The 25,616-nt window shown below is 35.8% G+C and overlaps 2 protein-coding genes across 2 annotated transcripts in view; one reads left to right on the top strand and one right to left on the bottom strand.

Moving 5' to 3' along the window:
• Positions 1–7,256, bottom strand: part of LOC114333022 (trypsin-1) — a 28,795-nt gene extending 21,539 nt beyond the window's left edge. The window contains exon 1 of the mRNA XM_028282836.2: positions 7,106–7,256. Coding sequence (XP_028138637.1) covers positions 7,106–7,175 — 70 coding nt within the window. The 5' untranslated portion in view covers positions 7,176–7,256. The remainder of the gene's footprint in view (positions 1–7,105) is intronic.
• A 5,430-nt stretch (positions 7,257–12,686) lies between these two features.
• LOC114333021 (V-type proton ATPase 21 kDa proteolipid subunit c'') lies at positions 12,687–21,679 on the top strand. The gene is made up of 6 exons (XM_028282834.1): positions 12,687–12,900; positions 12,983–13,031; positions 17,045–17,128; positions 17,511–17,658; positions 18,713–18,964; positions 21,256–21,679. The coding sequence occupies exons 1-6, from the start codon at positions 12,840–12,842 to the stop codon at positions 21,277–21,279; spliced, it is 618 nt and encodes a 205-aa protein (XP_028138635.1). The 5' UTR covers positions 12,687–12,839; the 3' UTR covers positions 21,280–21,679.
• Positions 21,680–25,616: the final 3,937 nt, after the last annotated feature.

Here is a 25,616-nt window from a genome sequence, read left to right as displayed (position 1 = left end):
TACCAAATATCAAAAAAATATGCAGGGTGGTTCTAAAGTTATGGCTTAGGAAAGAAATTGGCAAAATCGATAAAACACCCTGTAACTCGGTTATAAAAGTCGGTAGGGCAAAAAATGTAGTATGCCTAGATCCGCCTCGGTGACCTCTATTCACCGTTAAAGTATTTCCGTTTCTCAATGAAACACCCTGTATAATTTTCATTCCTGTACTCTATTACGGAAGTTATTGAGAAAAACAACCGCCAATAAAGAAGTTCACCTGGTGTACGTAGACTTACAAAAAGCATATGACAGTGTGCCCCTCAGCAAACTATGGTCAACCCTACATCAAACCAACATTAAACATGATCTTATCAAAGCAGCCTAAAGTCTGTATAATGGAACGACTGCAAAAATTAAAACTGGATCAAGGATGTCTGATGGATTTAAGGTCACGAAAGGATTGAAGCAGAGGTGTTGTATTTCGCCTACCCTTTTTTAAATTTATCTGGAACAAGCACTCAAGCTGTGGAAAAGAAAATGTAATGGCATGGGATTCCCTCTCAATGACGAAACAACACTATACACTTTATGTTTCGCTGATGACCAAATTCTGATTGCTCAGGATCATGACGACTTGGGTTACATGACGCAGAAGCTAATAGAAGAATAATATAACAAATGGGGTCTGGAAGTCAACATTAAGAAAACTGAAGCCATGTGTATTGGAGGAACAAAGCAGTCCATTACAGTAGACGATGTGACAATGGGGTAGAAATTAAACACTGCGATGAATACAAGTACCTGGGCATGAAGATAACTCAAGATGGAACACTCGATGCTGCTATAAAAGACAGAAACATACAGGGTAAAAAAACCATATCCATGATGAACGGCATTCTGTAGGACCAGACAATATCACATTATCTATAGCGAACAAACAGCTCATATACAATAGCATACTTAAAAGTATAATCACATATGGCAGTGAAGTTTGGCCACTGAAACAAAGAACGAAGAAAATGTTACTAGTAACAGAAATGGACTTCTGGAGAAGAGCAGCAGGCAAATCAAGAAGAGATCGGATACCAAACGAGATAATACGAGAAATGATGGGAGTCACACATACAATAATGGATGACATAAAAACAAAACAACTAGTATGGTACGGCCATGTACAGAGAATGCCAGATGAAAGGATCCCTAAGCAGATTTTGGCATGGACACCACAAGGAAGAAGAAAAAGAGGAAGGCCGAGAAGAAGCTGGAGGGAGGGAATTGATAAAGAACTAGAGAAAAGAGAAATCCCTCCAGGTCTATGGTTAAACAGAGAAGAATGGCGGTTAGGAGTCGGAAGGCGTCGGAGAACGCTGTAAACCGATAGTAGTAGTAGTATATAATTTTCAACCAGACTTTGCAAGATAAAGACCTTGGACTGAAAATCAATGGTGAACTTAATTAAATGTATGTAGGATTAGATACGCTGACGACACTGTTATCTGACACGATAGTCTCCAAGGCTTTCAATAGTTACTGGATTGTTTAAATACGAGAGGAAGAGAAATGGATCTAAAATGAATGCTTCTAAGACAAAATTTATACTTCCCTACAGATAGATCAGCAACACATTGAGACAGTTATTCACTTTAAATATCTGGGACGCTACATTACAGACCAACTAGACTAGGGTGTCCAAATCATAAACTTGAAAAAACGGGACACATCCAAGGAGCAGTGGCGCACCTAGAATTTTTCTCTGGGTGGAGAGGGTTGGTTGGGCGTCGAATTTGTTTGTATTGTTTGTGAAAGACGTGTTATATTTTCCTACGATTTTTTGTATATTTTTCATATGCCCTGCGCGGGGTTTAATCCCCAAAACCTCCCTGGGTGCGCCACTGCCAAGGAGGGTTTTGAGCAATACCCAAACAGGTAGGGGAAATTAAAACATGGTCTTTTAGCTAATTTGGGACCTATAAATCCTTTTCAATTTACTTTTGAATATGCCATTTACGTACGATCAAGACTGCGAAACAGAAAACTATAAAACTCCGCCAGAATGGCATGGATCAACAACCCGTTAGAACAAAACAGGGAAGAATACAAAATATCGAGAAACAAAGCCAATTGAACAAATAAAAAGAAGAAAAATAACTGGTTTCGCTGGAGGATATTGAAAAAGACAATTATCAAATACAACAATAATTTTACAAAAAAGTCAAAGCAGCAAAAAATACGCCCAGTATTAAAACAAGAGGACTAAAAAAGCAAAAAAGAAAAACCTTGTTTGAGGACAGACAGATCAGCAAAATATGGGAAGAATATTACGAAAAAATGGTATTCACTGTGAAGGAAATACACTGCGATGAAGAAGTAAGGCCGTACAAGAAGAAGAAAACACAGAAGATGAAATAATTGGAATAAAATACGGAGGAAGAGAATTACGTAAAGGAATAAACCAGCTAATACAACAAATATGAACAAAACAGACTACCAGCCGATTGGAACGCAGGCGTTATAGTAGGTACCTATATATAAAAAAGGAGATGTAGAGGAGTGCGAGAATTACAGAGCAATAACTTTATTAAACAACACATATTATAACATTCTAGAACAGTGATACTCAATCTGCGGCCCGCGGGCCGCATGCAGCCCTCTAACGTTTTTTATGAGGCCCGAAGGCTAACTAAAGGGCCCTGTGATCAAATTATTTGTCAAATTTCACGTGTTTTTCAAATTATTTGATAGTGTGCCGATGTGTTTGAGGCGTGTTTGGGCGTGAGACAGACAATATAATGACTTTAATTTTAAATTATATTGAAATTTTTAAGAACTCTGATTAAAAAGTAAGGTATTATTAACTTTTAATAATAAATTATTAAAGTTAATGAACAAATACTTATTTTAAAAATAATCAATACTTATTTACTACATTGCAACGACTCATTTAGTAATCACAAGAAAAATTCAGGTCCGGATTAACAAAAAAAAAAAGAATTTAAAATAATTGTGACCTTGAAACAACACCCTGTATATTAAAATTTTCAAAATTCGTCTGCACATTTGAAAAGAGCACAAAACTAAGTTTAATTAATCGCTTCAATTTTTTTGCGCAGATAATTTAATGACATTAATTCTGAAATTATATCGAAATTTTTGTTTTGAAAGTTAGTTAATAGTCTTAAAAATTTCGACATAATTTCAAAATTAAAATCATTGAATTGTCTGCGCAAAAAATGGAAGCTCCATTAAAGCTCTTTTCAAATGTGCAAACGGGTTTTGAAAATTTCAATATACAGGATGTTGTCTCAAGGTCACAATGGATTTATAATTTTGTTTAATCCGGACCTGGATTTTTCTTGTGATTAGTAGTTGGGCGGTTTGGGTTCTAAATGTGACATGTGTAGCAAATATCAAAAAAATATACAAGTTGGTTCTAAAGTTATGGGTCCTCAAAGAAATGGGCAAAATCGATAAAACACCCTGTAACTCGGTTATAAAGTTGGTGGAGCAATAAATTTAATATGTCTGGAACCGCCTCATTTACCTCTATTCACCATTCAAGTATTTCCGTTTCCCAATGAAACACCCTGTATACTAGTTCATCTTGATTGCGGCCCGCAAGCTGTGGAAATAGCTACTATGTGGCCCAGGAAAGAAAAAGGTTGAGTATCGCTGTTCTAGAAAATATACTAAACGTAAGACTTAAATCATGCACTGAACGAATATTAGGAAAATACCAGAACAGGTTCAGACCGGGGGAGGTCGACGATTAATTTCATACATACAGTGAAGCAAATAATTCAAAAATCGAGAGAATACAACAGAGAAATGCCCCTAATATTCATGGATTTCAAAAGCGCTTTTGATACAACCAATCGGACAAAAATGATGGAGCAGCTAGAGAATGTTGGAATCCCAAAAAAATTAAGACATATTGCTAACAGTGAGCCTAAAGAACACCAGAGCAAGGATCAGTTTCAACGGAAAAACTTCTAAGGAGATTAATGTACACAAAGGCGTGAAACAAGGTGACTCTATCTCTCCGACAGTACTTAATCTGATATTGACAATATCAGATATTGACATAATCTGTAATCATGAGGATGACAAACTTGCAAACAAAAACATTATTACAGATCAACTTCAAATAGTAACATATGCAGATGATTCAGTCATCACAGCGAAGACGAAGATAACACTTGCAGTTGGAAAATTACACAAGGAAGCGAAGAGAATAATAGGAATAGAGATAAGCCAGCTCACAGCAAAATGCATGGCGATAGGGAAAGATGACCAAACTCAGAAATATCTAATAACACAGAACAATAAATTTTAAACTGTATCCATCTTCAGCTACTTAGGAGTAAAAATTGGGAAAACTGGAAAAGAGAGAACAGAGGAAAGAATTCTGAAGGACAGAAAAACATCTACACGGTAGAAATCTGCTGAGTGAGAAGCAAGACTCTAAGTATAATATGAACCTATATAAGACCTTAATAAGACTTGGTGTTACATATGGGATGGAAATAACGACGATTAACAAGAAAGAGGAAGATAGCCTTCTGAAATTTGAAAGAAAAATAATGAGAACAATACTGGGCCACAATGTAACAACAGAGGGAGAAATAATAATGAAAACAAATGCAGAAATTGAAGCAAAATTAAAGAGAGAAAATATAGTCAGATACAAAAACTCAACCCAACGCAAATACGGGACATTTAGGCGTCCCGAGAAACTTTTTCGGGACTCCGGGACAAATCGTTTAAAAACGGGACAATCTCGTTTTTACGGGACGTTTGGTCACCCTAAACTAGACCCAAGTAAAGAGATCAATAATATAGCTTAAATATAAAATTACGTCAAAGAATGGTTAAATGGTATATTTGGTCAGTGTTGTTACATGAAACCGAGAGATGACTCTGAAGGATACAATCCTTGATGCGTTTGAGATGTGGTTACGTAGAAAAATGCTCCGAATATCCTGGACAGCGATGAAGACCAACGAAGCTGTGTTAAATAGAGCAAATGCCGCTTGTGAGTTATTCAAAATTATTAAAATAAGAAAAATTGCGTACTTAGGGCATCTTCTTAGAGGAGACCGGAGCGGTACAGATTCCTTCAGCTTATCGTGAAAGGTCAAATCGAGGGCCGCAGAGGACTTGGAAGAAAGCAGATGTCATGGCTCAAGAATTTTCGCGATTGGACAGGAATGCGCGGCGCCTAACAAGTATTCTCATAAGCTGAAGACCGTGAAAAACTCGTCAAAGTAATTGCCAACGTTAAGGGGCCCTAATATGACACCGAAAAAAGAAGAACGAAGTATGAGAATGTATGGACAACCGGCAATAACGACCAGCATTAATAGACAGATACTAAGACGGGTGGATGAAATCCAAAAAAACTCTTGATTATCAAGGACGTAGGTACCGAAAGAGGGTAAAGCTACTGGACCAGATGATGTGCCCATCGAATTATTAAAACTTATTGATGAAGATGGTATTGATGTAATGGTTGAACTCTTTAATCTAATATATCAGACTGCCACAATCCCCAGACAATGGCTGCAATCGACCTTTGTAGCAATTTCCAAAAAGTCAAGTGCAACAACCTGCTCGGATCACAGAACAATATCTTTAATGAGTCACACATTTAAAACATTTTTGAAAATAATACACAGTAGAATTGTTAAAACTCTCGAATATGAAATCAGTGACACACAATTTGGCTTTAGAAATGGTATGAGCACACGAGATGCTTTGTTCGGCTTGAATATGCTGGCCCAGAGATGCATGGACATGAATCAGGATATGTACTTATGTTTTGTAGACTTTGAAAAGGCATTTGATAAAGTTCAACATAAAAAGCTTGTAGATATATTAAAAAGCAAAAATATTGACAGGCGTGACATGAAAATTATATCTAATATATATTGGAATCAAACTGCCAAGGTTAGAGTTGACAACCAGGACACCCAAGATATCAAAATACAGAGAGGAGTCCGTCAGTAGCTGTCTCCACTACTTTTCAATGTCTACAGTGAAGCGGTACTTCAAGAAGCGCTCTCAGATTCAATAGAAGGTATATCTATCAATGGAGAAGTTTTGAACAACTTACGTTTTGCAGACGATACAGTAATAATAACAGATAACAACAATGATTTACAGAACGTAATGCAACGCCTTAATGAACGCTGTCATGAGTACGGACTGAAGATGAATTTAAAGAAAACTAAATGCATGATCATAACTAAATCAGCACACGTAAACATCCAATTAACTATTGAAGATACTATGATTGAGAGTGTGGATAACTACAAATACTTAGGAACATAGATAACATCAAATGTAGACCAAACCAAAGAAATTAAGACACGTATTGAAATAGCACGTGCATCATTCATTAAACTTTAAACTTAAAAAGTTTCTTTGTTGTCGGGATATAAGGTTAGAACTACGCCTAACGATGCTTCGATGTTACGTGTTCTCTACTCTTCTTTATGGCTTGGAAGCGTGGACGTTGAAACAAGTCCATTTGAATAAGTTGGCCGCCTTTGAATTTTGGTGTTACAGAAGAATCCTACGAATATCATGGATTCAAAGAATGTCGAACGTGGAAGTAACTAGAAGGATAGGAAATCAACCGGAAATAATACTAACTATCAAAAGACGAAAACTTGAGTACTTGGGACATGTGATGAGAGGGCAAAAATACTCATTATTACAACTTATTATGCAAGGCAAAATCCGAGGAAAGTGAAATCTGGGAAGACGAAGAACATCCTGGCTTAAGAACTTACGGGAATGGTTCGAATGCAGTAGTGCAGAGCTATTTAGAGTGGCAGTCAACAGGGTTCGCATTGCCATGATGATTTCCAACCTTCGATAGAAGATGGACCTTAAAGAAGAAGAAGGTCATAAAACAGGAAGATAAAGACCACGAAGAAAACGGCTGGCATCGGGGAATTAAGACCTGAGATTACACAATGACACAAAGTGAGGCGGAAATAAGGTTTAAATTTGCTTCGATAAAGATGGGTAGGATATTTTATAGCGTAGTTTTTGTTTTTTTGTTTTCCATTAAATTTATTTTTGTTGTCACATATTTAGTATTAAAATGTACCCTTACCTGAATTTATAGCGATTCCATGGCATAAATTTAACAATTTTACTAACAAAAATACTGCTATTGCTTTCATGGTGGCGGAAATGATATGAGAGACAAATAAAATTATAAAATATTTAAATGATTATGGATACAATCATCCTGTTTCAATTTTTATCAAAGTACGATGTGGGAGTGAAATATCAATTTGATGTTTCAGCACCTATTACCGAAAGATATAAGTAATAGTAAAGATTATTTTGTACAAAAATGGGATATTTTCAACTACAGTGCTCCACAAAAATAAGGACACATTTTGTTGAGAATTATTATTGCATGATTATTTGTAAATGGATGACTATAGACTTCATTTTCGTTGCCTATTGTTTTTCCAAGTTTAGAATTGTATTCTATCTATTTTGATAAAAACACCATTTGTTCTTCTTCTTGTAGTTCCTTCTCCTATAGAAGATTGGCTATCATCGCAGCTATCCATACCTTATTGGCGGCTGCTCTAAAAATATCTACTGAGCTGTAACTATACCACTCTCTTGGGTTTCTCAACCAGGAAATTCTCCTTTTTCCTATGGATCTTTCATCCTATATTGTACCTTGCATTATGAGCCTTAATATCTCATATTTCGCACCTCTGGTAATGTGACCTAAATATTCCAGCTTTCTTGTTTTGATGTTCTTTATCACCTCGCTTCTTGTTTTGATGTTTTTTATCAATTTACACTATAAGCAACGAGCAAAAGTACGTGTTAATTATCAGCTGTCAGAGGAAATTGAAATCAGACATGGGATGAGACAGGGATGCGTGTTGTCGCCAATTCTTTTTAATGCCTACTCGGAAGAGATCTTGAAAAAAGCTCTTGATGGTGAAACAGCTGGAATAAAGGTAAATGGAGTTCCCTTTAACAACATTATATATGCGGATGACACTGTCATCTTAGCTGAAAATATTGGAGATCTTCAGAGGTTGGTGACCAGAATAGCGGAGTTTGGACTATAATACAGTCTAACAATGAATGTCAAGAAGGCAAAGTTTATGAGAATATCGAAAACTCAAAGAAATAGCGAAAATCTCTTCATAAACGGATCCAATATCGAACGAGTCGACCAATATGCATACCTTGGAACAATGATCAACTCCACAGGAGATTACTTACAGGAAATCAAAATCAGAATAGAAAAGGCTAGAGCCAATTTTAACAAAATGAGAACTTACCTACTTTATTTTTCGTGTGTGTATCCGACTACAGTTTTTCTGCCCACTATCTGCCCACTGTGAAGGGCAAAGGCTGCATACTCTCAGGTGCTCCAGGTTCTGTATTTCCCCACATTCACAAAGTGCCTCTTGATGCCCTATTTAATGAGGTTCTGTTTTACAGGGGCAACCAGTGGCGGCTCGTCAGAGGAGGCAACGGAGGCTTAGCCTCCCCATAAATTTTTTACATACGCTACACTGTTTTGTTTATCTTGAATCGAGAAAAACAACAAGCATTCTCACTATTATACAACGTGTAAATTCCATATTATCACTAAATATCCATACGCACGGAGCATTAGCATTAGAACGCATGATTGCGTCTCAGTTTTTTTATTATTATTGTAGGCAGGACCCTGGGTTATCCCGAGATGCATTAACGGAGCCGAGAAGCCGGCCAGCCTCCGTTGCTAATGCTCCGCGCAGCGCAGCAGGCGTTTAAGGAGACCCGGTCTCCTAACAGTGGCATCTACGGTGCCATCACACGCTGCCCGAAGATTTACCAACGGAGGCTAACTAGCTTCTCGGCTCCGTTGCCGTTGCGTGCATCTCGGGACAACGAATTTTAGGGTTCTTACTAAAAATAATGAAAAAACTGAAAGTGCGAATTTTGTTATAACATTTGGTATTTGGGGTTAAAATAATATTTGGAACAACTTGTTCAAATAACGTTTTCCGATATTTGTAACGCAAAGCAAAATATCGGTAATTTATCATGTTTTTGGATTCGCAGTAGGCCGCTTTTAGAATTAAAAAATTCAGTTGAGTATCTTAAAAAATCTGAACCTGAATCCTGGTATAACCGGAAGTTGCAAAGAGATGAAAATATCTTCATTTAATAGATCATCCTTCAAAACCCCTTTATTCCAGTTTTCATGATTATGTTGCCTTTAGTTCTCGAGATATTTCTAATAGGCCCTTTATTTGCCTCACCCTGTACAAAATTTTGCAATGCCACATAGAATTCGTGCCATGTAGTTACATAATCAAAGGTATCATAATTTCAACCAAACAACTTTGCTCTTGAATGAGAGTGCTTTGTTTATTTTCTTCAAATTTCTTGCAAGTTGTTAGTTTTGTATCAGCAGTTATGAGAGGAAATGAATGATTTCTAGTAAAATAAACAAGATTGTGATACATACTGTTTTCTTGCTGCCTGTCTAAGTATTATGTACCTATTACCTAATAATAGGTATCAAGTTAAGTGTTAATCCCATAAAGACATAATATTTTTTAAATTAAATCTTTTACATGCAATTTAGTTTAGAGCTCTTTAGATTTAGTATTATTTCATGTGATTATAATACAGAATAGTTTGTCAGTTGTACTCTGCAGTTAAACAATCTAGCCCTATGCATTCAATTAATATAAACTTACATTTGTTAAGTACTCAGTACTATTATTAAATTCCGGTTTCACATTACTGCAGAAGCATAATCTTGAGGTTTTCAACTTATTATTTTTATTTAGTTAAATAAAAATGGATTCAAAAAAAATATGAGGTACAAATCGAAAAAGAAAAGCCTAAAAAGAAGAAATGACAAAAACAATCTAATTCTCTTAGCCAATTTCTTAAAAAAGTTAAAGTGAAGTTGTTTTGTCAGATGATGGGTCCAATAAAACTGTATCCGAACTTCGAACTTTATTTACCAAGGACATTTTCGGATAGCGGGACAGCGAAATTGGTGCCTCGCTGCTCGGAACACACATTTTTTGGACGAAGTCTAAAATCAAGTCATTAATAGAGACAAAAGCTCTTGTAGCTACCCCTAAAATCAGGAGGTTTAACCACATAAAGTAATAAAGAGGATGTCTCATTACCCAGGGCATCCAAGGTAACGTTCAGTACAAAGCCTCCTCATTTGTTATGTTATGTTTGTACCTACTGCGATGAGGAGGGGTGGTGGTATAGCTTGGGGATCAGATAGATACCACTCCAGGTTATGGGCGGTCAGATAGGTACCATTCCAGGTTAAGCAGTGTGACCGGTTTGATCTTCGGACATGAGGGTCCCGCTGCTGTTCCATTAAAACACATTGTCCCCGAGGCTAGGGTTGTACGAGTATCTGTGTGTGTTTGGGGGGGGGGGCGCCTGTGCTAGTTTTGCAGACGGGCACTTTATATCCTAGCGCCGGCACTGGGCATAGGAGATATATTGGAGGGTAGCTACTCGGTAGTTCAGGGTCTTTCCCAGGTTTCAGAAGGGCTACTACCTTTGATTTACGCCAAAGTTTTGGAATCTGATAGGTAGAGCGACAGATGTTAAATTGATCGAGCACCCATTGTCTCGTTTTTTGTCCGAAGTGTTTTATCTACTCTGTTAGGATTTTGTCCACCCCAGGTGATTTTGTATTTTTCATATAGTCCATATCATTTTTGAGCTCTTCGATGGTAAATGGGTTTCGCAAGAGAGTTCTTTCCTGTGCTTGAGTTCTTATAATCTTTGGCGTTTTGCAACGATGGTTTGCTTTGCCATTCAGAAGCAGTTGGTGGGCTATCTGATTTGGCGTTCGCGTAACAAAATGAGAAAAATGCTCTGCACAAGAGATTTGAAGTTGGAGCTTAGAGTTAGGTTCGCTATAGGTGCTACGTTTTCTCGACTTTGTTTTATGGAATGAAAGCTTGGACCTTGAATGCCGCATCAATGAAAAAACTAGAATCATTCGAGCTGTGGGTGTACAGAAGAATTCTGAAAATATCGTGGAGACAACACATCACAAAAAAGAGGTTCTGAGAAACATGAATAAAGAAATGGAAATCTTAAATGCTATCAAAACAAGAAAATTGGAATATCTCGGACATATTACACGTGAAGAGAGATACAACTTGCTCCAATTGATTATGCAGAAATATCGTGGCTGTGCAACCTGAAAGAATGGTACCTACGGATGTACATCAAATGAACTTTTCAGAGGAGGCGTCTCTAAAATCCGAATAGCTATGATGATTGCCGACCTCGTAACACTTCGGCATTTGTAACTCGTTGAATCTATGGTATTTTTTCAATCCTTCTATAGCAACACATCTTAAATGCTTCCAATTTCTTTATATTGTCTACTTGTAGTGTCCAGCTTTCCATTCCATACAAAAAAGTCGAAAACACGTACCCCAAGAGAAAGGTCTCGATTAACAAATATTTTTTTCATTTTTAGGTATAAATGCTTGTCTTGCAATTTCAATAAGTGTTCTGATTTCTCTATCTCGGTCATTGTTTACATTTAACCAGGTTAACAGATATTTGTAGTTATTCACTCTTTCTACTTGTTTTCCCTCGATATATAGCCTTCCTACTGTTGCTTAGAAATAATCATGAACTTGGTTTTCTTAATGTTCATTTGTAGTCCATATTTTACACTGACTTGATGGAATCTATTTACTAATCGTTGCAGTTGTTCTAGACTGTCTGCAAAAAGAGCGGTGTCGTCTGCGAATCTTATGTTGTTCAAGATTTTTCCGTTTATTGATATACCCTGTTCTTCCTCTAATATTGCTTCCCTAAAAATAGTTTCGTTGTACAGATTGAATAACAATGGAGACAACACGCAATCCTGTCTAACACCTCTTTTGATTTCTATAGTTTCTGTTTCGAGATTTTCCATTTTAACCCATGCTTTTTGATTCCAGCACAGATTGACAATATCCCGTATATAGGTATATCTCGACTGTCCACATTCTTTTCTTTTAAAAGTTCTACGAGTTTCTGATGTCAAAAGCGTTTTGATAATCTATAAATCAGACATAGAGATCCTGGTTCATACCTAGTCGTCTTTGCGCGAGAACGTTAAAAGCGTCCACGAGTTGGGGAAACGTCCGCGACCCGCGACAGAATGCTCCAAGTAGCAGTAGCTCAGTACAGAACAATTTCCTTAATAAGCCAGACACTTAAGATATTTCTCAAAATAATACATATATGAGAGACTATACAAAAAAATAGAAGAAGATATAGATGACACCTAGTTTGGATTCAGAGGACTAGGAACGAGAGACTTTGTACTGACTTTGCATGTACTGACTTTGGTATTATAATTAGTGGATAATAGTAAACGTGGACAGCAACCAATCTGGGGTATCTACCTACTATACTCCTGTTGTGTTGTGTATACCTTGTTTTGTTGGATAGATCTAAAAGTAATGCAGGCCATTTGTTAGTTGATTTTAATTCACATACACATTCCAAATAGTACTTACAACAAATTCCCAAGTCGGGAGAATTTTTAATTTAGCAATAAAAAATCTTAAAATCCAAATTTTTGTTCGTAGTGTAATGTGTAATGCCTATCTACTAGGATATTCTTGAAAGACGATCAGATAACTTCGAGTATTTTCGGTTTTAAATTTCAATGCCGGCAACACTGCTATCTGGGCTGTTGCACTAATCATATGGGTTGGTTGTTAGTTCACTTTTTTCTACAGTACCATGTGTCACTAGCATAATACTCAAAAAATTAATATTTAATTTTGTGAACTTAGTTAACATCATTTTGAAAAATGCGGTACACTTTGAGTTACATCGGTGCTACCCTAGCGTCCACTGTAACACTGATTTTTGGTGAGTTTGTTTTGAAAGTTTTCAAAGTAGGTGTGTAAAAATAATCATGTGACTTATTATTATTATTTTTTCTATTATTCAGCCCTCTACTACTGCCTCACGGGAAAAGGAGAGCAAGTTAGTTTAGCATGGTAAGTTTTTAAAATTTCGCCTAATAATAAAATGTTTAATATATTGGGAAATTAATGTAACCAAGGTTCAACACAAACTTAGAAACGTCAGTTAAATATAGAACAAAACAGTTTCAACTAGTAATAAAAAAAAACATTCCCAAGCAACAAGTATTATGTTGAAGACCATACACTTTAATATTATAATAAACTAAAAGGACTATTAATAATTCATTTGTTTTGATTATCACATTGGGTCACATGATGCTTGTCTTAATCCTTTAATCAAATGAAGGACCAAAGGATAAATACAATTTGCCTAGATTCCAGTTTCCTACTATTACTTTAGAGTACTCTTGGTTTTCCCTCCTTTGGTTTGTTATTAATAATAATATGTAGTCTCATGTATTATACCGCTAACTCAGTTTTTGGGATTATAGACGATAGTCTGCTAACTCTGGGACCTACGGTGTACAAGGGTAACAGGGCCAGCGTTATCCCCTGGTTTTACCCAAGGTACTCATTTTATTCAGGTTGAATCGACCTGGGGCCTATAGACATTTTTTTTTAAATGTCTAGATGCTCTTGCCAGCGCTCAGATTTGATTCCTGATCTACCAGAGTATGTCTGGAAGTCAGACATCATACCGCCTGAGATGAGCTATCCAGCCCAATAGTTTGTTACTACTGTCTCATATTAGATATTCGGTTTTCTATCACTACTCAATATGCCAACATACTTCTGACACTTATTAACAATACTCCGAAGATTATAAAGGAAGTGGTAACCTTTCCTAGTGAAAGTTTATCCTATCCATTAGGAAGATACTCATTAAAGAACTGTATCCCTTATTTATGATACTTAGCAATATCTAAACCAACCTCTACATACCATAGAAATGTTCTACTGTTGTAGATGGGATAGGTGATACTAAAAAATGGACAAAATTCTCTAATCTAATACACCCTTTTCTTCTGTAGTATTATCACTTCTTACAAACCAGAATTACATACACAATGTAGATTTGCTCTAGTATGTCTGGTATCTCATTTCTATAGTCCTGATGTCCGTAAGTTTAAAGTTTGTTAAAAACGTTTGTACAGTGGAACCTCGATTATCCGTCTCTCCATTAACCGTCACCTCTATTAACTGTCAGGATCCGTACGTCAGTTGTATTGACTACATAAGCAAAAATTGGGTCATTAAGTCATTTTGTTTGAGCATTGCGATAAGCCAACCGAAATTCGCTGAAATATACAGTGTGGTAACAAATGAAGTTATGGCTGAATCAAATGTTTTGTTTTCGTTGACTAAAGATGACATAAACGAATCATTAATTTGTGATAAGGGCGCAAACAGCTATCGATTGCTGACAGATGATGAAATCATTGAAATGGCAAAAGAGGCAGACGAAACAGATTAAGAAGCTGACACAGACTCGGAATTTGATGGTGGCGTTGTCGATGATGTTATTGCAACTGACTGAACTGACAAAGATTTGCGTAAAGAAGCTAGAAAAGCTGCATCACACCAACAATTCATCGACTGGTATTCTTGACAAGAAGACAAAGTAGATTGCATGATCTTACGTGGATTAAGAAAAATGTGAAGTATCAGTAAAACAAAGATTTCAGAATATTTTAAACCAAATTCATTCGTTTGTATGAACAAAAATTCCTCTTATCTTGTAAAACAAAACATATATATAAATAAAATTTGAGAGTTGTACTATCAATTGTCAATTTTTTTAATGTTCTGTTAACCGTCTTTTCGATTATATGTCATACCCTTGGTCCGGTGCCCTGACGGATAATCGAGGTTCCACTGTATACCCAAATAAGAGAACTATGCAATCTATGCTGCATTAATTAATATTCAGTTCAGCGGAATGCTACTGTTCAATTTGTGAAATTAAAGAAGCAAGGTATCATTTCATAAAACAGGTAGATCCCTTGTTTACAAAGTTTTACGCCTTGTACAACAGTATCCTGCTCAGCTGAATATTAATGGCTCTCTTAGTTCTCTCGTTTCACTATATATTCACTATTTGCTTAAAATCACTAAAATTGTGTTAGCTGTGTTGAAAAATTCTATATAAATCGATATCTTTAAGTTGTTCTTCTTTGATCTCAAGTTGTTCAGTAAAGTAACTTCTTTTTCTTCTTCTTCTCGTTGTCCTTATGCCCTATAAGAGCGTCGGACTTGTAAAATAACTTTTTGGATAAATTATAGCTCACTTCTTTTCTTCTCTGGCACTTGTTCGTAAGACCTTGAACCATGCCTTGTTTTTCCGTCAACTCTAATACATTCTGTGGCCTCAACGAAGTTGAACATCTTCCTTATTGATAGTTTGAGGACCTCTTCTCAGTTGACCAGTGAAATCCGGCCTCATATCACTTAGCACATTGCATAGGCGTAACCAGGATGATCCTAAGGGGGGGGTTACAACTACCTGAAAGGGGGGGGTTACAACTACTGGAAGGTCTCTGAGGGCTATGGTGTTAAGCGTATAGAGCTCAAAGTACATCCCAATGGGGGGGGGGTTATAACCCCCAAACCCCCTCCTGGTTACGCCTATGGCACATTGCAATGGAAGAAGATATGTATGGCAGTCTCATCTTCCATTTTGTATTTTTTGCACCATAGTTCATTCAGCTTATCTAGTTTGTATAGGTGCTTTCTTAAATAGCAATATAAAGTCAGCATTTCAGTGACCTCTTTAATCCCTTGTTTATTGAGGTTCCATTTCTTTTGATGATTTCTTATCAGCCACTTCTGAACCTCGTTTTGGTAGCATCTTCTTTAGTGATGGTTCTGAGACTTTGGAAATAAATGCTACCCTAGCTCTTCTGCAAGCTTTGGAAATAGATCCCAGAGAATGGGATATACTCCCTTGCATATAGCAATTGAACACTTCAAAGATGCCCCATCACTATAGCCTCTGTGTCAATATACTTCCCATTGAATAATGTAATTGTAGCGTTTTTATTAATGTTATCTCTTTTGAGGATTCTGTTAACCCTGTACTTTCAGGTACACTTTCAATGTTCTCACTGAATTCTCTCCAGGATCTTTCCTTAGTGGATAGGATTGTTTTATTATAGGTTTCCAGTTTAGCCTTATGTTTCTCAATCACCTGATTTCTTTGCCTTATTAAGGAGCCATCTTGTCTCTCTCTAGGCGGACTACTTTGTTTTAATAAGTCATTTTCCTCAAATGACACGCTGCTGCATATTGCAACCAGTCTACTGCCATCTCAACCTCAACATTTTTTTTGGCCTTTTAGAAAAATTATGTACCCTTGTTTTAAGATCCCTCCCAATCAGTCACCATCAGGGCCTCTATAAAACCTTGGTACCAAGTTGACTGAGTTTATCTCAAAGCGTGAGTTGCATAATCTGATAAGGATAATACAGTGGAACCTCGATTATCTGTCTCTCTATTAACCGTCATGGTCCATACATAAGTTATATTGACTACATAAGTAAAAATTTAGTCATCAATTCATTTTGTTTGAGCATTGCAATGCACCAAACGAAATTCTTTGAAATATACATGTGCAGTTATGCCACCACCGCATTTTTTTATGTAAATAATTTTTGTTCTTATTCAGGGCTCTGGATTAAATTTCAATTTAAATAGGTAATGATTAATGATGAATGATACCGTGCTTTTAGAGTTCTATTTTTAGAATCGCAAACCCAAAATAAAAACGCACAGCACATTAATTATTAGAGTCAATATCTGTGATCTGAATGTCAAAATTTGAGAGTTATACCGTTATACTATGAATTTTTATTTTTTTAATGTTCTGTTAACCGTCTTTTCGATTATCTGTCATACTCTTGGTCCGGTGTCCTGATGGATAATCGAGGTTCCACTGTAACCCGACACATGTCAGTTAGATAATACAGAATCCCAACATCCCCATCGAACAAAGGTTTAGGGTCGATCAGTGACTCTGCTTGTAGGGCACTTAATTAATGTACAAATGTGTTTAAAGCCAATTTATCTCAATTTTGTAATTATTACAGGTTATTGTTGAATGTGTCTCCCCACATGTGGGCAGGTCTAGGAATTGGCCTTGCTGTATCATTATCAGTTGTAGGAGCTGCTGCGTAAGTTGTCTTTTATATTTATTATAACTTAATATAAACTGTTAAACAGTTAAATATTTAGAGCTTAAAGGAATAGTAAAGGCAGAAACGCATTAGAGAGTCGCAGATGGGACTCGTCTCTTTGCAGACTAGTCTAGCTCAGATTCTTTACATTGTTTTTAATCTTTGTGAATGCATTTTTTTGGAAGATGCGGAGGAGGCGCAGTCCCGACGAGGTCTTGATTCTATCTTTGATGAGAATCTCAAGATGTCTACTGTCTTGTTAGTGAGGTGTTGCAGGTGATATTAGGTGACTCTCTAATGCACTTCCGCCTTAATCATACAAAAATAAGAGCTGTCTATAAAACAGAGTGAGAAACACTTCATATTTTATATTTTTCAGAGGAATTCACACTACAGGAGTCAGTATCGTAGGAGCTGGTGTTAAAGCCCCCAGAATCAAAACCAAAAATTTAATTTCTATTATTTTCTGTGAAGCTGTGGCTATCTATGGGTTAATTATGGCTATAGTACTCTGTGGAAGTTGGAAGGTAACTGTTTATTGATAGAAATGCAGTAATATTTCTGGACCTCCTAGGTAAACTACACTATGTCATTTCGAGCAACTGTGCAGTAGAGCACTTCAAATGTTATAAAAATCTAATATATTTTAATGATAATACAGTATACTCTCTCTATAACGAACACGGATATTACGAGGTTTCGCTTATAACGAGGTACATTAGGTGTCCCATTAAATTCCTATTGAACTATAACCCTCTATAACGAAGTATATTTGGTTATAACGAGGGAAAATGAGATCGAAGAACATTCTTTTTACCTGTTTTTGGCTATAAATAAATATCCCAGCTGCCTGTGTACAGAAATGTAAAATCTGTGTGCTTATCGAGACCAGTGATGTAAAAAACTCCACCACCTGTCAACTTCGTCCTGTTTATCCACTGACTCTTTGTCAAAAGCACTGTTCAAACAATATTTAGTTAGCATCTTATATTGCTTGGAATGGCTTCACTATAGGAAATAAATGTCTTAGAAAACTACATATTCATATGTGTGCACAATATTATTGTTGTCTGATATAAGGAGGTAATTATACTCTGCCATTTCAGTTCTTGTTGAGAGAGTCTACTGTATATAACCCAATTTGTATAATCCAACTAATAAAATAAGTGGATTAAAGGGGCTTATTCAAAACAACACCACGTCAACATAATGTTACCTCCGAGGTCCAGATAACTAATTATTATTAAAATATAGTTCTGCTAGCAAACTAAGAGTCATTATTATTCAGCTCAGTGGGATAATATTGATGGAAAGGTGTACTGAAATAAACGAGGGATCATTCCATAAAACAGGTAGATTCCTTGTTGATAGAACCCCGCCGAGCTGAACATTAATGACTCTCTTAGATAGTTTGTCAGACTCTAACTAACCATTTACATATTATGATTCAGTATAACTTTATATTCAGTCAAAATCATAATAAACTTACACTTATCTTTCATTATTGACAGAAGAATAAAATACAAACTGATCCATGTTTTATACATAACTAATATTCCGTTTCTTATAAAACTGTTTTAGAATTTCGATGTAGACCTATTCAACCTCAAAACTCATAACTTTGCTCAAAACCATTATGGATCACATGTTATTTTTGGATCCGGTTTAACTGTTGGATTTGTAAATCTATTATGTGGATTTTGTGTTGGAGTAGTTGGTTCTGGTGCAGCCATTTCTGATGCAGCCAATTCATCATTATTCGTCAAAATTTTGATTATTGAGATTTTTGGAAGTGCCATTGGTCTCTTCGGTCTGATTGTTGGAGTATACTTGGTAAGTTTATATTTGATTTAAATGTTAGTCCAATTAATATACTATAACGAGAATATTTTAAACAAAACTAACAAATTTCTAGAAATCATGATTCTCTTTGTTTTTATTCTCACATTTTCCATAATCTTGGTATCAATTGATCTTCCTGATCTTCCCGTAATACATTACTTCGTAATTTTAACCAATGAACAGAGTTGAAGCATTGGAAAGGTGGATTCATAGACGGATGCTGAAGATACCTTGGACAGTAAGAAAAACTAATAAAGAAGTACTAAGGAGGGTCAACAAAGATAGAGAACTGCTAAAGATTCTTTTAAACACCGGAAAATGACTTACCTGGGATATACAGGGTGTTTGGTAAAGAATGGGCCATAGGTTAACCGTAAATTCCTGAAGTTAAATAGGTGGATATAAGCTAACTTGCCTTAGTACGAAAGTTGATAGTAACCAAAATACAGGGTGTCAAATTTAAACTTTTATTTTATTTATTTTTGAATATTTCCTGACAGGCATGGGACAACCACACGAAATTTGGGATGTGGTGCTGATACTGTACACCCTACTAAATTATGTCAAACAAACGTTTTTGGCTACTACCAGAGGCGTACGACAAGAGAACGTGAATAGTTTACCCTTCCCAAATTCTACGCCACTGGCGGAATTTCTATTTTAGTGCAATTTTTGGATTCTTCAATACTGTCTATGTAAATAACATACTCTTCATTCGTAACGATAAAGCGATTAGTTTTCGAGATATGTGAAGTTAAAAACGAAGGAGCATAATACATTCATCAAAATAACTGTGCCTTTTCATTTTTAACTTCAAAAATATCTCGAAAACTAATGACTTTATCGTTACGAATGAAGAGTATATTAATTGCATAGAAAGCATAGGAGAATCTAAAAATTATGCTAAAATAGCAGTTACGTCAGTGGCGTAGGATTTGGGAAGGGTCAATCCTTCACTTTCCCCTGTAGTACACCTCTGGTATTAACCAGAAACGATTATTTAACATAATTTAGTAGGGTCTACAGTACCTACACTTTCTGCCAAATATGACACGGATATGTCAAATTGTTTGAAAGTATTATTTTTTAAATAATTTATTCTTTATTTAAAACTTTAAAACTATATGACATATCCTTATGATACTTGACAGAAAGTGTAGGTACTGTACACCCTACTAAATTATGTTAAATACTCGTTTCTGGTTAATACCAGAGGCGTACGAGAGGAGAAAGTGAAGGGTTGACCCTTCCCAACTTCTACGCCACTAACGTAACTGCTATTTTAGCATAATTTTTAGGTTCTGCAATACTTTCCATGCAATTAATATACTCTTCATTCGTAACGATAAAGTCAATAGTTTTCGAGATATTTGAAGTTAAAAATGAAAATGCGCAGTTATTTTGATTAATGTATTGGGCTCCTTCGTTTTTAGCTTCAAATATCTCGAAAACTAATCGCTTTATCGTTACGAATGAAAAGTATGTTATTTACATATGGAGTATTGAAGAATCCAAAAATTGCACTAAATTAGACATTTCGCCAGTGGCGTAGAATTTGGGAAGGGTCAACCATTCACGTTCCCCCGTCGTACGCCTCTGGTAGTATCCAGAAACGTTTGTTTAACATAATCTAGTAGGGTGTACAGTACAAGCACCACATACTAAATTTCGTGTTGTTCCATGCCTGTCAGGAAATATTCAAAAATAAATAAAATGAAAGTTTTTAACACCCTGTATTTCGGTTATTATCAACTTTCGTACTAAGGTAAGTTAGCATAAATCTACCTATTTTAACTTCAGGAATTTACGGTTAACCTATGGTCCATTCTTTACCAAACACCCTGTATAGTGAATGAAAATCAATATAAAATACGTATTACTGACTGATCCTTAAAGGCAAAATAGGGGCAAAAGTGTAGGAAGAAAACAAGTTTCTTGGTTAAAAAACATTCGTGAATGGAGTCAGATATCAAATGCAGGACAATTATTCCATATTGCAGAAAATCGAGAAGCCTTCGCAATAGTGATCCTCAACGTCAAATAATTCGGATGGGGCATGTGAAAAAGAATTTTAACCATTTTTGTTTGTCAAAGCAATCTCACTTTTACACCATGCATTTGCTGTTCTTCTTTCATTCAAACTATAAGAATTCACTGATATATACCATAGCTTCTTTTTTAGTAGTTATTTAACACTTATTTTCATACTTCAACCATTCATTGAAAATATGTAGCTAGAACTGTGTACTAGTATATTATAATATGTTATTTTCTTGTTTTAGACGTCAAGAGGCTCTATGGTTTAAATGTTCAGTAAATGAACATGAAAAATAAAATGAATAATTTGTTAAAAGTGTGTGTGATGAAGATACAACTATTTTCACTAGTTTACGCCCCAAAATATTTCATTGTGGTTTTTGAACAATATTTAAAATCCATTCTAAATTAAAATTCTTCAAATAATTGTTGAAAACAGATTCAAGGGTCTTTAATCAGTGTATATAATAGTATTAAATAAATATTCCACTAATTTTGTTAATCATTGTTAAACATTGTATAGTTACAAAAGAAATTTTTAATTTAGAATAATATGCTTGTACAGCATGTAGTCCCACTAGTATTAGTATTTAAAAACTGTATTAAAAATTGTCTTTTCTATGTCTAATAAAATTACAGACGATTTTGTTAAATTTTAATACAGATCTACTTTATGTTGTTTTTATTTCCAAAATTCCCAAAAAACAGAATGTCGGAATCGGAAAGGTTACCCACATTCAGGTCTTCATTAAGTTGGATTTATAGTTTGACGTAGCTTAGACGTAGACGCAACGGAGACGCACTGGAAAAGATCAACACCGAATTTTGTGTACTCGTGTTTATAAAGAACGCAAGCGCCTGACGGAACGTAAGAGAAACGTAACGGAACGGAAGAGATGACCAACTTTCATCTTTTACAGTGCGTTTCTTCCGTCGGGTCAATCATGAGGCAGAATTTTGTTCTGTCACTCAAAGTGGACCCGCCCCCTCAACCCTTTTGTAAAAAGTTGTTTGTCAACATATTCGAATTTTGATAATTATTTGTTAAATACAATGGGTGTTAAGTTATTAATTTAATAAAAATATATCATAGTGTAATTTCAATATTTCAGATAAATATAAGTTGTTTATTAGCCTGTTAATTCGTGGTTATCGGTTATATCCACACACATACGATAATAATTAAATCCAATGAACATTTTAAAGACCAGGAAATGAAACAACATAGTTGGAAATTCCACGGCAGCAAGGAGCATACCTTCGTTTATTGCCTAATCCATTGTAACACACAAAACAGATAAATATTTTATAAATAATAGTATAAATAAATAAACACAAAGTTTGTTTACGGTTCGTATAATTTATAGGCTGTGTTGTTGAATTAAGTCATTGTTTCTACTCATGCGCAAGCGAATCTACTCGAATTATAAATTGACATATTATTTTCTTACGTCTCCAGTCTGTTTCTTACGTCTCCGTTGCGTCTACGCTACGTCAAACTATAAATCCAACTTTGGTGTAAAGAGAAAAAAATGAGATGCAAAAAGGTTAGGTCTAAAGCTATTATAGATCCAGTATCCAATTATTAGAAATATTATTTCCTTAGCCTTTTCTAAATGAGTTAACGTTTTTTTTTTTATTAGAAAAAGATGTCGCATCCACCAAAAGGTTATTAGCGACGGAACAAAATATAAACAACAAAATTAAACAATTACAGATTGTACAAAATGTTTCTGGATCTGAGATAATTAACTATATTATTGTCACAGGAACAGTTTTGACCTAGAGCGTTTGGGATCTTGTAGCGCTGTCTTTCTTGGTCATATTTACTACATATTGTTAAAAAGTGTTCGACTGTTAATCGGACGTTACACTGATCACATATAGGTGGATTTTTCTTTGTGAATAGGTAAGAGTGCGTTAATCTGGTATGACCTAGACGTAAACGCGTAACCGCAATTTGTTCTCGTCTATTGCGCGACGATGGGAGCCACTGAGACACATTATTTTTAATTTTATTTAGCTTGGAATTAGTTTGAGACCACTCATTTCGCCACAAAAACAACACTTTATTTTTAAAATAAGCTTTTAAGTCACTGGAAACACACTTGTCTATCGGCTCTGAAAAATCACTTAAAATTGCCTCTCATGCGGTCCTGTCACCTTCTTCATTTCCTGTTATTCCGACGTGTGAGGGAACCCATAAAAATTGGACGCTTCTTCCATGTTCATGAGCTTGGGAAAGCTGGTATTTTAGCAACTTTTCAAAAGGATGTTTCGGAAAAATATGTATTAATGAGTTTAGAGAGCTAAGGGAATCTGTTGTGATCAGGGCTTTTGTGAGTGTAAGCTCGTTAAGAAGTTTCACAGCGCGGTATATGGCGTAGAGTTCAGCTGAATATGTGCTACATGCTGGGGGTAAACAAGTGAAATGTTTTGAATTGTACAACTGATTGGTCTTTAAGTTTGTCTCCTGTAGACAAATAACATCTGGAGAATATTCAGATAAAAGAAGCTGTAGCATAGGGAGACGATGGAAAAATCCATTGAAGTATCGCGTTGAATGTTGTTAACAGATTCGGAGTTAGATGATACTGAACAATTGTCTACAGAAGAGTCACTGTCTAAGTCAGAAATCTCATTCCCTAAATAGTTGTGTAGTTTCTTTTGAAGTTTTGTAACTTGGTTTTTGTAGATCTATCATTTGCATATTGATAGCTGCTTTGTAAAAGATATATTAAACCAGCCATATCAGTTGTAAATTCTTTAACGACGCTAATAGTGTCGGGGGAGCCTTGGACATTATCAATAAGTAAAGACAATTGGTGGTAATTTAAAACGAATGGTGGGGTACCCCACCAGGGTATTTATCAATAAAATTTTCAAGAGTTTCCCGTGTAGATGGGACTTTAGATGAGCGCGGTTTTTTGGTTTAGATGATTTGGGTTTTGCAAACAGATTTTGTGATGAAATTGCCGAGTCTGAAGGAGGCGTATCGATCTCACCAATAGTGCGTTTTATGGAAGAACTTGCGTTTTCGCAAGTGCTATTAGAGTTTTCACTTAGATGCTGTGGCTTTATTACATTTGGAGGTACTGGAGCAAACTCATTGGTAGTGGCAGAAGTCGAGCTTGAGGTTTTATTTGTAAGATTGGTTGAAATGGTTGTTTCAGAAAATTGCGGTGATGTATCAGTTTTATTAGAGTTTTCTGCAGTTGTATCTAATGGAAAAGGTGCTGATAGATTGGAGGATATTGCCTCCGAAGTTTGTGAAAACGGTATTGCCGCTGAATGAGGTTGATTGAAAGTGTTGCTATGAGTAGGAGTATTAGTAATTTTTTGGTCATGGAGATTTGTAGGTGTAGGTGACATGCTCGGATTTGATAATGGATAACTTGATGACTGCTGAGTGTTTGGTACCTTGTGTAATATACTTGTTGGATCTGTTGGATTTGGTACTTCATTGTTTGACTCAATATGAGTTGATTCCGTTACTGAACTGTTATTGCATTGGGATATGTGTCCTGTATTTTTGCAAATAAAGCAGGTGAGTGTACCTTGTGACAAAAATATGCGGTGAGGTGTTTGGTCGAAATTTATTAGAATAGAATCTGGAATTGCTGATGTTATAGAGCTTACATAAACTTGCCTCCGAAAGCTCAGTATGTGACTATATTCGGAAAGAGTGGAGCTAATTTTCAGAAATGTTATTGGGGAAATAAGCTTTAAACCGTTATTCTGTAATTCTTCAACTAATACTTGATGAGGAATTGACGGGCATACACCAGACAAGACTAGTCTTTCTGCTGGAGAAACAAGTCTCCGTGCTGTTACAACTTCGCCGAGTACTTTTATAGAGCCATGTTGTGTCATGAAATTATCTACTACGGTTTTGTTTGCTAAATACATGCAGATTCTATTATGAGATAATCTAGATGAAAAAATAATATTTTTTGGATTGATGATTGTGCCCAAAGGAATTAAATAATCCTGCAGTTTAGCATTATCGATACAACTAAATACAATTGCTTGGGTCTTACTCGGAAAAGACTGTGAAGCGGCTGAAGCATAACTGTTTGTGATATTTGAACGTTGATTTACTGGACTGGTTAGATCGGAAGGTGTGTTTACATTGTGTGAAGTCATTTTAAGCTGCGGTGGCGAAAGCTTCAGTCCGACTCTGGTAAGTGACAAACCAACCGCATGCTAGCTAACCTCACAAAATGATTGTACGGTGGTGTATTTTTCTTATTTGACGTTTTCTTTTCACAATAATAAACTAATAATTACGTATAGATGACTTACGTAGTAGTATCTAGTAGATAAACACTTTAGTTTTAAAAAACTATTTAATAATACCACTTGTTTTTAGTAAAAACTAGGAGTACAATATCAGTACAACTTGACCATACCTTGCCAGGCGAAATTCCAGAATTGTTTGGCATCATAATGAATATTTTGGTCTGAACAAACAACATAAGCTCGATAAGGGTAAGAACAGAACAAGTGGGTCGAGGTGGAGGTGTAGGTCGCGGTGGATGCTACTAGTTAAGTCGCGGTCGATGTCGACAGCACATAGCAAGGAGGTCACCTGCGCTGTCAGTCG

The sequence above is a fragment of the Diabrotica virgifera genome, chromosome 10, assembly GCF_917563875.1.
Source record: "Diabrotica virgifera virgifera chromosome 10, PGI_DIABVI_V3a".
Classification (NCBI taxonomy): Eukaryota; Metazoa; Arthropoda; class Insecta; order Coleoptera; family Chrysomelidae; genus Diabrotica; species Diabrotica virgifera.
This window is presented reverse-complemented; position numbering and strand designations above follow the sequence as displayed.

Excerpts from the sequence above, each read along its gene's own strand:
- LOC114333021 (XM_028282834.1), top strand. The coding sequence starts at position 12,840 with ATGCGGTACACTTTGAGTTACATCGGTGCTACCCTAGCGTCCACTGTA. Across the intron at positions 12,901-12,982 it reads CACTGTAACACTGATTTTTG|CCCTCTACTACTGCCTCACG; the intron begins GTGAGTTTGTTT and ends TCTATTATTCAG. Across the intron at positions 18,965-21,255 it reads TGATTGTTGGAGTATACTTG|ACGTCAAGAGGCTCTATGGT; the intron begins GTAAGTTTATAT and ends TTCTTGTTTTAG.